This window comes from Pezoporus occidentalis, unplaced genomic scaffold (genome assembly GCF_034315485.1).
Source record: "Pezoporus occidentalis ecotype Australia unplaced genomic scaffold, CSIRO_AGI_Poc_V1 ctg47, whole genome shotgun sequence".
In the NCBI taxonomy this organism is placed as follows: Eukaryota; Metazoa; Chordata; class Aves; order Psittaciformes; family Psittacidae; genus Pezoporus; species Pezoporus occidentalis.
The window spans coordinates 1,931,614-1,944,480 of record NW_026915802.1 but is presented as its reverse complement, the minus strand read 5'-3'; the positions used below and the strand labels follow the sequence as shown (position 1 = coordinate 1,944,480).

At 40.1% G+C, this 12,867-nt stretch overlaps 1 protein-coding gene across 32 annotated transcripts in view; it reads right to left on the bottom strand.

The window, feature by feature from the left end:
- The window catches only part of NRXN3 (neurexin 3), a 1,035,236-nt gene that overhangs the window by 554,602 nt on the left and 467,767 nt on the right, over positions 1-12,867 (bottom strand). For all 32 annotated transcript variants that reach the window (XM_062636166.1, XM_062636181.1, XM_062636183.1 and 29 more), the window contains one exon: positions 11,860-11,979. In XM_062636166.1, coding sequence (XP_062492150.1) covers positions 11,860-11,979 — 120 coding nt within the window. The remainder of the gene's footprint in view (positions 1-11,859; positions 11,980-12,867) is intronic.

Sequence of the window (12,867 nt, the reverse complement as noted above, 5' to 3'; positions counted from 1 at the left end):
CGGAGCATCTGAGAGTGCACAACTTGAATTACCCAGCTGGTTCACATCTTACTGGTCATAAATAAGAATTTATTGGCACCAGTTAAAGCATGAAAACCTAGTTAGTTTCTACTCAATTGACTGAACTTAGTTAAAAATTCACCTCTGCAACAGAAAGCATTTAGTGTCCTGAGTTCTAAACGAGGCAGGCAAATGCAGGGATTGCCACATAGGAGGATGTAGTTGATTTTACTTTCTGCTCCATCCTAAATATTGTGCTATACGTAGCTCCACTTTAGCAAATACATCCAACTTTACTCTTATTTTGTCCTGGTCTCCAGGATGAAATATGTGTAAAACAGGAACCATTATGATATTCTGGCTGTGCATTTTTAATAACACCCATAGTGAGTTTATTACAGGTCTCTCAGGTATGATAGTTGGGCTAAGTATGTTCTCTCATGTGCCTAAATTATGTTTAAGTGCCTTGACCTATCAACCTTCCATTACATGAGCCCTCAGTAGCAATCCTACAGCCAAGTGGGGATTTCTGTTAGGATGCTACCCCTGAAACAAAACAAAATTCTTGTCCAAAGTGTCTTTCAGAAGTATCTCTGTTTCATCAGGATGAGCTAAAAGATTTATGCTTCCAGCCTTTTCCAGTTGGGAAAAATCCAGAATAAATTCACCATTGGTAACAAGAAAAAATAAAAATAAAAATTAGAAAATAAAATGCAGGCTGTGTTTTTTTGGTTCCTTTTTTTTCTTTTTTTTTTAACATCCAGTACAAACACTGAACTCCTACAATTTGTGTTTAAACAATGGGAAGCACAGACAGTTCTCAGCATTCAAGTAACTGTAGCAAGACAAATTCTCAGGATATTCTCCATGCTGCAGCATCATGTAAAGAAATCTAGGCTAACACTAAATTTAAGCATGAAGGATTAACATGGTGTCCTATGTGGTCTAACACACCAGGAAGTGTGTGCAGCTCAGCAATATAGCAATTCTTCAGACAAGAACTTCACTATCTACGTATGGCACCTTATCTACCATATATATATCCTGCACAGCTGAAAGTCCTGTTACAAGACACCAACATCATGCCCCATAACTGCATGTTTTCTGGTGTCAAATGTTATGCCCATTGACTTCAAGATTGATACTGGTATCACTCTCTCTCACACATACTCCCTTGACCAGATTTTCTCTTGCTCCATACCACGTAGCTGTAGTGCCTACAACCATTTGGCAGCAGTCGGACCCACAATCACTGCTTCTGAGAACTTTTGCTCATTCACACAGAGCAAGGGCTTAAGAGCTAGGTCTGTTCACTTCATTCTGCACTTGTAACACAACCAACCCAGTGTTACAACAGCAAAGCAGAAAAAATAGTCTTTGCTGATATCAGCAACAGTGCAGCCTTCTATAACGTGCAGTTGGCTTCGATCCATAATTCAAACTCTGGTTCACAGGCACCTCTCATAACAGTCTGCATTTCCAAGTGAAAGACATTTGACTGCTGAGGTCTCCCACTAGTAAAAAGAAATTGCAATATTAGCTCTCTCTTCAGCTTTTCGTGGTCTTCAGTTATGAGAATATCTGTGACAGATGAACTATTAAAACCACAGATGCTTCTAAGGGACCTACAGATTGTACGATGGATGGCCTGTGGTATTGCTATCCATCTTCATCATTTGCCTGAGATCAACAGGTCACGAATGTAACAGACAGAAGGTCATTTAGTGCAATCTGAGGGGAAAAAAAAAAAAAAAGAAAAAAAAGAAAGAAATATGACAGTTATGGGAAGCCAAGAAACCTGACACCAGCTTTGCTGTGCCCAAGCACTGCAATTAAGTTTCAGAGACAAGAGGAAGAACAGAACTCCAATCACACCTTCTTCAAAATCAACATGCCAGAGTCTCTCTTGAAGACATTGCTTATGTTTGGCAGGTGTATTATTAAAGCCAGAGTCTAGTCAAGACACCCTGGTCTAGAGGTCAGTTGTGATATCTGAGACAAGCACCACTACTCACAGATTGAGGCTAGAGGCTTCTGAACAAAAGCACAATGTAAAGATGAGACAAACTCTTCTTTCCTACAGAGGGACTAATTTTCTACTCTCTTTCCCAATCCCACTCAAGATCACCCTCTTGAGCACCCTGCTTCCACTAGAAACACCCTGAAAGGCAGCTCACAGGCCAGGAAGGCCACCACAAGTTCACCCTGCTCATCTACACAGAGGTCTAGGAAGAGCCTCAGGGAGTCACAGCACACCGACTAAATCATAAACCTCTACACCCAGGAGGGTGAACTAATTTAGCTCACACTTTTCAACTAAGATTGTCTTCTTTCTCAGGTTTTTAAACTCTTTCTGTTGATTTTAAAGCTAAATTAAACATTTTGATGCAGCTAACAAACCCTGAACTTTGTTTTGAAAATTATGACATCCCACTTTTGAGCAGCCCTGCGGAAAAGGACTTAGGGGTGTTGGTCTATGAGAAACTGAACATGAGCCAGCTTCAGTGTGCTCGCAGCCCAGAAAGCCAACTGTATCCTGGGCTACATAAAAGAAGCATGACCAGCAGGTTGAGGGAGGTGATCCTGCCCCTCTACTCTGCTCTCATGAGACCCCACTTGGAGCACTTTGTGCAGTTCTGGTGTCCTCAACAGAAGGACATGGAGCTGCTGGAGCAAGGCCAGAGAAGAGCCACAAGGACGATAAGGGGCCGGAGCACCTCTCGTATGAAGACAGGACGAGAAAGTGGGGCTGTTCAGCCTGGAGAAGGATGTATGAAGACCTCAATATCTGAAGGGGATCTACAAGGATTCCAGACAGGGACTCTTCATCAGGGACTGTAGCAATAGGACAAGGGGTAATGGGTTTAAACTTTAATAGGGAAAGCTTAGAGTTAGGTTAGATATAACAAAATTATTTACTGTGGGAGTGGTGAGGCACTGGAACAGGTTGCCCAAGGAAATGGTGAATGCTCTGTCCCTGGCAGTGTTTAAGGCCAGGTTGGACAGGGCTTTGAGCAACCTGGTCTAGTGCAAATGAGGCTTCCCTGCCCATGGTAGGGTGGTTGGAGCTAGATAATCTTAGAGGTCCTTCCCAACCCTAACCATTCTGTGATTCTTTTATTCATTTCAAAATTATTCTAAGGTTTTCACTGAAATATGCAAAGTTTTGCTTGCTCTAAGTGTCCAATTTTCACAGATTAATCTACCACCCAAGAAAATTTAGCCAGTTCTCTATGCACCTAAGAGTTGAAATGAAGTAACATTCACAGATTTGAAAGCTTTTCTTCTATGAACAGCCATTAGCTAACTGGGGATTCAGTTAACACCCCCCAATAGCATTCATGTCTTTTAATTATTTTTGGGTTCTTTTACTGAAAAACCTATTTCCTGCCACAATCAGAGAAATTCCTTTGTGGCTCAAAATTTCCAAGGACAGCAAAAGCTAACTGAAGTCCCAGGCTCTACTCCCAAGTGTTTGTGGAGGCCTCCAATGGTAGTACATAGTGAAACACCTCCATAAAGATAATCAAATCTACCAAAAAAATCCTCCCCCTTGCAAAGCTTGTTTCACAGGTACCCAAGCCACCAGTTTCAATCTGTCCCTCAGGGATCAGAATTAAGATCTTGCATCTACTCCCCATTGTTCCACAACTCAGATTATTATACCAGCTGCTGGGTAACAAGATTGTAGAGTAATAAAGATATGCCCCTATGTACAGCTACAGTCCAGGAAGAATCTCCTTCAGAACCCCTGACTTCTCCTGCCTTTGTTCTTCTGTTAACAATTTCCATTGCAAAACCCAGGATAAACATATGAGATGTCTCTCTCTCTTTCTTTCCCTACCCACCCTGTCCTCTTCCCTTATGTAGCTCCAGACTTGAAGGCTCAAAAGCCAGAAAGACTAAAAATGCAAAAGAAAAATTCTAGCACTGCCTCCATCCTTCTGCATGTTGGCATTCTGTCACCTACATGCACCCTGTAAATATTTTATGACATATATTTGTCCACTGTAATGACTAATCCTAAAGGTAGTTTTCAATCTAAGGTAAAAATATACGTGTGTGTGTGTATATATATATATATATATATATATATATACATATACATATATAAATTTTAAATACAAAACAAATAGACATACTGGATATGTGGACTCAGAGAATTCCATGCCAGATTTTGATCAGCCAATACTGGCATAAATCTCAAGTTAGAATCAAAGGAATTATTTTGTATTTATATATATGTGTTACTGTAAACAAACTCCAGTTCATATAATATGAAGACCAACTTCAACCTCCATCTGTCTGTTTTCAGTCATTAATGCAGGCTCCTCTTTGCAAACTGTTTTCTATGTAGGTAGCCTGGGAAATAAACAATACTCACTTGAGGGCTCTACAAAAACAAGAAGGCAATAGAGCATGTGTTACAACAGACAAGTCAATGCTGTCTAGGAAAGCACAAAGTGAACCTTATCACACCTCATTAACACCATTACACTCAGACACACATCAGACTTAGAGCAATGGATCAAAAGCACAGATATCTACAAAGACAGGAGAACACACAAAACCAAGTTGTGGCAAAAAATAGACTAAAGATTATTGCAAGCCAGAACTTCTATGAAGGACATTAGGCCCAATATGGGAATCAGTTTTAATAATCCATAGCATCAGTTATGGCAGATTCATAGGGAAACAGAGGTAATCATCAAAGCCACCTATGATTTTACCAGGATTGGTGACTGGAGCATCCTGTTGCAGATCAACAGCTGAAAGATTACCAGGCTTTTGCAAAGGTTTTTCCCTCCTCTGCAGAAGTACAGGTACCATCTGCATACCATGCGGCACCTAAAATGCCTCATGCAGATGAAACCATAGCTGATGTGAGATTTGTCTAGAGTACTTGCACAATACAACTGAGGATAGAAGTTGCATATCATTATGGGGCGGGGGGGGGGTGTTGGAATCCACTTCAAATAATGGTCCTCAATCTCAGGGTGACTTCTGCCTACAAAAATCCAACACTACATACACTTGCCATCAGCTTCCAAATTCAGTACTGTACTATCTTCTATAGAGAAGCTGATATAGGAAAAGAATCTTTAAAGAGTAAAATTGATGGTTGAAACCTATGCCAGTGTTTACCGGAGTTTTTACATTTACCTCTTCTTAAAACAAATACAAACATTTGCAGGATGTTACAAGGAAAAGGCTACATTTAAAAATAACCAAATCCTTGTTACATTTGACAATTTAGAACACTTCATTTATTAACTTACATTTAGTGTAAGTATTAGATGTGCTTAGAGATCAGGAGCAGCAAATGGACCTAGAGGTGATTGCTGTACCACATTTCTGTTACTGCTTTCAACTAACATCTGTGTGTTACCAGAGATCACACTCTGGGTGCGCCATTTCTGAAGGAACAGTTTCAGAGGTCAGCGCTTTCACAGGTCATAATATCCAGGACACAGTATCACTCACTCAGCTATTTACAACATGAAAAGTGATAATTATTGCATGACTACCACGAAGTACCATGTAAAAAAATACCGTCAAAGAGAGCAGAGATCACATGGAACAAAATTATGGCAAAAGCCTTCTGTTCCATGTTGGCACATAGCTGCTGAGCAGCATCAGGAAGAGAATTAAGTAACTGCTTGAACCGCTCAAAGGTTGATAACAGAAGCTGTAATCACTGCCACCTGTAAAAAGTCTCTCTCCTTCCACCCTATTGAAGTCTGTAGTATTGCTGGACCATAGTTTATGCGCTGACAGCAGCCAAGCGTGCACAGATATAAGTAACTGATTGCAGCTCTCATCCTAAATGCTCCTTCTGCCAAGCTTTTGAAGCAATTATAATTAAATTACTCACTAGAGACCTAGCTGCATTTTGGGGATCACAAAAAGATAAAGTTGGATAGCTTTCACAATTGAAAAAAAAAGGAAACACTTTACTGCCAGGGCACCTTGAGAAGTTGAAAGGTGCAGAAGCAGCAGTTCCAAAAAGCACCTGTCACACAAATTCCCTCTCACCTAAAACAGGGACACCCAAATTCCTCCCCTGGTGTTGACAACACTACCCACCCATCCTGGATAACTGCCAAAGGAAACATGGGGCAAGAAAGCTCTTGATCTGCACTCTCATCTGATGTTTTACACCTGCTACTCAAGCAATGGGAAATGCCTTGCAGTACGCAGAAAAGCAACAAGCATTCTTAAACCACTCAAGTGCCAAAGCAATTATGTAGTGGGTTATTACTAAACATCAGAAAAGTGTGTGAAAGTAAACAGTGATAAGAAGGGTAAAAGCAGGGTTCACAACCCAAATCACATCATGTACTAAAGTGCGCAGTTGCATTTTCCTTCCCTTTCATCCCAACTCTCAGAGGATGAGGTCATTCAGAGACAAAAGACACCAAAGGCTTACAGTAGGATCTGGAAATGAGCCGTCAGACAGAAAACACTAGTAGAGTGTATGTAAAAAGGCACTGAGTAAATGAGTGCAAAGCATGAGGAGGGAAGTAAGAAGTAGGCAGGGTGCCTGACCTGCTGTAATGAAGTATGATTCACTCAAGATAAATCAGAGGTGACTCTTGCCTCATTGTAAGGCAGGTGTCCCTGTAGTATCAAAGGCAAATCCCTAAGCATGCTGATATTTAAACAGCTGACTGGTTTAGCCATGCATGACTAATGAAGTCTATGCAGATTTATTTTCTACACACTAGCAACCTCTTGCTGTCTGACTCAGTAAGTGATAAGCTGGGCACATTAGAAATGAAGGGGTGATAATTAAACATGAACGATGAAGAGGATTTCTGCAAGTAAATCAAGCTAAGCATGCTAGCACTGACAGTAAGGAAGGTCATGAAGTCTGGACAAAAGTTGGCCCAGTTGGAAAAGAGCACAAAATACTGAGGGAGATGAAATAGGGTCCATCTCCTAACTGGGTGTCTGAATCCTGCCATGGAGAGATCTGTAACTGCTCAATGGTGCAGACAAAATAAGCGTGGAGTGCAAATGGCTCATGAGCACATCAGGATAAAGCCATCACCATAAAGTATCAGTTCCTGCTGTAGCCATTTGCCCTGCTAGCAGATTCTTCTAATGACTATTGTGCCATGCTATTTAGGCAGGGGTGATGAAAGATGGTTCTGCCACTGCCTTTTTGCAACCTAGTCTACAGACTATGCTCCAGAAGCATCAATCCATTTTGATACTCTTCCACTTACTTACATGGAGGTGGGGGGAAGAAGTGGATTAGTGGAAGAGGGATAGGTCTGCTCTGACATCTCTGGCATATCACTTAGAACACATATGAGGCAGAGGTCAACTTCAGTCTTCCCTATCCAATCCCAAGTGCTCTGTGCTCTACTGCAAACTATTGGTCTTAGACTCATTCTGCTAATTTTAATGGCCTTCCTTTTTCAGTCAAGTAAAAAAAAGAGATTTTGGATAGTAAGCCTCAGTGATTACAGAATCAAAGCTATTAACAGCTTTTTCTGTGCAGTGTTAAAGTAATGACAAAAGAGCAAAGTTACCATGACTCCCTTTCCCCCTAACTCTTCCCTCCTCCAAATGTGATTCACAGAAAGACAGTAGAAGCATATAGGTTATGCATTGCATGGAAAGGGATCTCAGAAGAAAAATATGACTTACTGCACAAAAAGAACAACAGCCGTGTGTACTACATCCCCTCCAGACACAAACTGAGCCACACTTAACCAAACAATCAAATTGGAAGGTCAGAGTATTGCTCTTTTAAAAAGCATGCAGACTGGAAGCGTATGAAGATACACACACAAGAGGACACACAAAAATGAGCTGCCTTTTCTTTTACCAATCAAATGGAAAACTTGTCTTTAAACCAGGTGGATATTACAACCTAGGGTTTAAAAATAAATGAATATGTAACCCACCTAAAATGACAATCAATATTAAACAAATGGACTTAACTGTTAAAAAAAAGCTGTTTGAAAAAGTGCTTTATACTCTGCCTGCACTAGTCATTGCTGCAGCTTATTTACCTTTTACAGACAACACATACTTCCGTTTGCCTGGCAATTTCTCCTGGAAAGCCTAACCCTGTGTGCTACCCATCTGCATGAGACACTGAGTAACAAGCAGTGCTTTCTATGATCTAGTTTGACATATATATAACATTCTCATTAGCTAGATTGCCCAAACCTATTTTTTATGCATTCTCTCTGTAGTAAAGATTATGTCATTGTTTGACCAGATAGAGAACAACATGAAAAAGTTAAAGAACCTGTAAAGCTCTTCATAAGACAACAGTTTAAGTATATGCTGTATCTCATCTCAGGTAACTTGGAGCCTTCAAGTACCATATTTTCATTTGTGGTGAAGAACAATAACAGGAGAAAGTTCATCCCAGATGCAAGATGATCCATTAACACAGTGCTCATTAAATTATAAGTCTAATATTGTATCTGCTTGAAGTTACACATTTGAAGAGCCTAAGCCACAGTTTGACATGACGAAGTTGTTTAACATTCATCTGTGTATCAACCTCAGTATATTAATGCTGATTTACTACACCTTACAGCAACAAACAAATTCTAAAACCAGGCTGGAATCCCAGATCTATTGAATGTAATGCTGGACTGATAAAAACACCTCTAAAGATTGAAGAAAAAGGAACCACTTCAAAAAATAAAGATTGGATCTTAAATGGCAAGGAGAATGGATCCAGCATATCCCGAATAGTACCATTGGTTCTAACTTCTTTATAGGTGTTAGCACTGGCTAGTGTTCAGGGCACAACTTTAAACTCACTTTTGTACAACAGACCTTCTCAAATAAATTTGAGGGTATGGGGTGCTTGTGGGTTTTTTGTTGTTGTTTTCAACTTTTAACATTGGTATAAGAAATGATACAACTCAAAATGAAGCATATTAAAATTTAATTTATGCCCCATAGCTTCCATTAATTTTTCATTCTGAGAAATCTTGATTCCTACAGCGTAAAGAACGTCTGAAACAGAGTTACACAACAGCTAAAAATGAAAGTCGTATCATCTCAACTAAGGATTTAAATCTTTGCTTTGTTACACAATACCAGTGAATGTAGAAATATGTCTATTGGTGTTTGACTTGCATCTCTGGAACCTGTGCTTCTCCTTCATCTTCACCTGTTGCATCTGATTTGGAAAGCTCAATGGCCCAGTGCTGGGGCAAAAAAATTAAAAGCAAAAACATATTGGCACGCAAAACTTTCCTGAGTACTGATAAGACTGGACAACTTTGCAAAGTTTACCCTAGCAATAAAAAGAAGTGAATACCAGCAATGCCATTTATCTATCTCAGAGGCACTGAAATATTCTGCACCAAGCACATGGAAACACAAATTTTCCAGTGTGAATGCCTGAACTGCTGAACAGAAATGGAAAGACAAAATATATTCAGTAAGTCCTCCTTTTGCTACTGTTTCCATTGTGTAAATCTAAATCTGTTTTACTGACTTCAATATTCCATATTTACATCAGTAGGAGACCACAATTTGCTCATAAAATAGAAATAGCCATCTACTAAATTAATACAATTGGACTCCTGTGGCCAAAAAAAAAAACGAAAACAAAAAATACCAACCTCTACCAAAGAGCCTGATGCATTTCTAAATAATAGCAAGGCTTCAGGTTACACAGAAGTCATCTCTCCCCTGCCAGTACTTGCACTAAGATCCAGTCTAAAGAACATTTAATTCAATTAACATGCAAGTGCCTGCATTTCCATTGGACTCGGGTATAATAGCAACCATATCTAACAGATAGGAAGAGGAAGGAAGCCTTCTCCTTCTATACAACCCATACTTCTCACTTCATGCAAGCAGGAGTAGAACTATGTCTTCAATTTCCTGATACATTGCAAACATGACAAAAATCCCAAACAAACAAACAAAAAGGATGATATACGCACTTTTTGAAGATCCTGGCTGAAGCCCGGTTGTGTTCCAGGAGTCCATGTGACTTACCTCTCTGCACCATTTTGAAACGTACATCCTCAAGTGAGCAGTTATAAATCACCAGTCAGGCCTGACATTGGAAAGCTGACTATTGTGTCACCCACTTCACCCTCACTCATAACAAACTCCCATCTCTGCTCTGCATGGTTTCCAGCTGCCAGTTCTAAAAGCAGCAAGGAATCCCAAGTTACAGATACAGGAACTTGGCTTTCTGATACTTCAGAGACTGCTTCAAGTCATTAGCAATGGCATAACAAGGGCACTGCGACATTCTGGAGCTGTGAAACCCAACACATTAGAAACAAACCTGACAGTATCGACAATCTCTTCAGAGATTTCCTGAGCATGTACTTAAATGCAGCCTAACAGGATTGAAAGTAACATTTCCTTTACATAACAGGTTTATTATATGCTGTGCTATTTGGTCTAAAAAGAATGACTGAACAAGTAGTGTGAGAATGGGAAACTGGGTGTCCAACTGACAAAAGCAAACCAAAACAGAAGTGCAGAAAATTGGAGCCAAATGATGAAACGTTTCTTCTGTGCCCAAAGGGGTCACTCTGGATTCCAAAACAACCCAAAACCAGATGTGGCATTACCAGCCTTTAAATCTGTGTTCGCAGTACCCTTCTTATACGGTCCCTGTCAAAGTATGAATGCTGACAGACCTTTCCAGTATCTGTTTGTGAGAACTATGCTGGGAGAAAGAGGACATCAATGCAGGTAACACCACATTTTGTGAATGACTTGGAAAAACAGGCTTTTTGGCCTTCAGCAGAAACAGACTGTCACCATGTCAAACAGCTTGTCATATGCACTATCAGTTCAGCCACATCTTAAACTTCTAGGGGAAGGGTTGCAGATATGACAGTGCTGTGGCACCAATATTGTGCAGACCTTGCCTCATAAAGTCTACCACAAATACCCTTAATGAAAAGCAGCAGCTCGAGGGATGCAGGAGGTCAGAATGAACTATAAGTCTTTTCTGTCTAAAAATATACAGACGTAGTAACCAAATTCTTGAAGCCTACTGTTACACTTCCTACAGCACTCATAACTGCCTCAGAATGGGGAGGGAGAAGGGGACTAAGTGTTGCCTTAAATAATTAAAGTGGGGAAAGTAGAGCTGAACTGATTTGCTCCCTGCAGGCAGCATCAAAGGCCATATCAGGATGAGCAGAGGGAATGTCTGAAAGCTGATTATTTGTTCCCTAAAGGAAGACTTCAGGTTTTTGTTCAATTATTTTATCAGAGGTCTTATTAATAATTGGCCAAGAACATCCAATGTTTTGAGATTAAGCAAATCAGTATGCCAAGAAGCACAGCACTGTTGCTGTATGCTTTACTGACCAGTTTTAACTGAACATTCTAGTAAACAGCACCCAGTTTTTCATCTTAGCAAACAGCTAGTGACTCAGTAGAAGACAATCTAGAAAACCACTCAGAAGTTTTACCTGAATTCCATGTCTTTGTCACCAAGGTTTGCATGAAAATCTCAAAGCATAATTCAGTACACAAAACCTAGCCATTTTCTACCTATGAAATGTTTCACACGATATATACAAGTCATTCCGGGTTTAGAGAAAACAGGAATTATGTTAACATCAATTACCATCACTGGTCTGCTTGTGTTAGCTCTTAAAAAGAAGTAAAAACAATAAAAAAAACACCAACACATACTGAATTGCACATTTTCATTTCAACAAGGAGAAAAAATAACCTGCTGTATACACTTCTAAGAAACTTTCCAGGAAATCAAGTGTGGCTTTGACACTAGGAAAGTTGTACTTCAATTGAAAGTAAAACTAATTATGCGTTCTCTGTGCTCTCACCCATCAGAATTCACAGCTCATCAATACAATGGAAAAGCCTACTTACGGTCATTACACTGGCTCCCAGAATATGAAGTCATAGAGCAATCGCAGGTGAAGCCTTCCCATTGCTGATTACAGATGCCTTGATTTGCACAGGAATCTTCCTGGCAGGTAGTGCTCGGTCCTGGAGAAGGGATGACAAGAAAAGGGTGAAACAAAGCTGAGAGAATCATTTTATTCAGGCCCACAAAAGCTCCAATTCATTGTTGCCATTATTATCAGGATCCTCATGCAGAAGAGAAAAAAACACTAACCAAACATTTTCCTATTCTTGGACATGCAAGAAACTCAGGTAAAAAGAGCACAACGACAACTGTACACAACAAAACAGCAAACTAACACAGAGCAAGGAGTGAACATCAACATATTCCCCCTTAGGCAGGTCCAACTTGAATGTTCAGTGCTTGCTCAAATAGATTTACTGTAGAATATGGTGTGATGCAAGGATAACAAACACTGACAGGTTGTCATGCTTCCTTGGAAATTTGATTCCCTTGTAGAAATGAAGGCTAAGAAATGGGCCCAAAAACAACGCTTCATCCTACCCAAAGAACCCTGATATGTGGATTCAAACTAAAGTTTTGAACCCTCAGTTGGCTACAACTTTGCTTTACAGGTTAAGGAAAAACAAACCAAGCAACCTGGAGACTCTGAACATGCCAACAAAGTCCTCAGAAGGGAATGACATTAGTCCATGACACCTCTCTATTCAGGACTTTATTCGTTTCCATGGCCTTTGCGGGAAGCAAAGGAAGAAGTAGCCACTACTAACAGAAGAGCCTCTGTTCTGCGATTTGGAGCTAACAGTTGCTATCCTACTCACATAAACTTGCAAAGACACAACCCAAGCAACAGGCAAAAAAATGATCTTCAAATCAGAGGGATTCTGATTGACATCTAGTATATTATCCACAAGGAGGTAGCTGGATTCTGAATCACTTAAGAGCAGACATGAAGCTGCAAGCCATAGAACACAAATTTAGAAGTTAATTCCTGTGAAAGAATTTTGTCT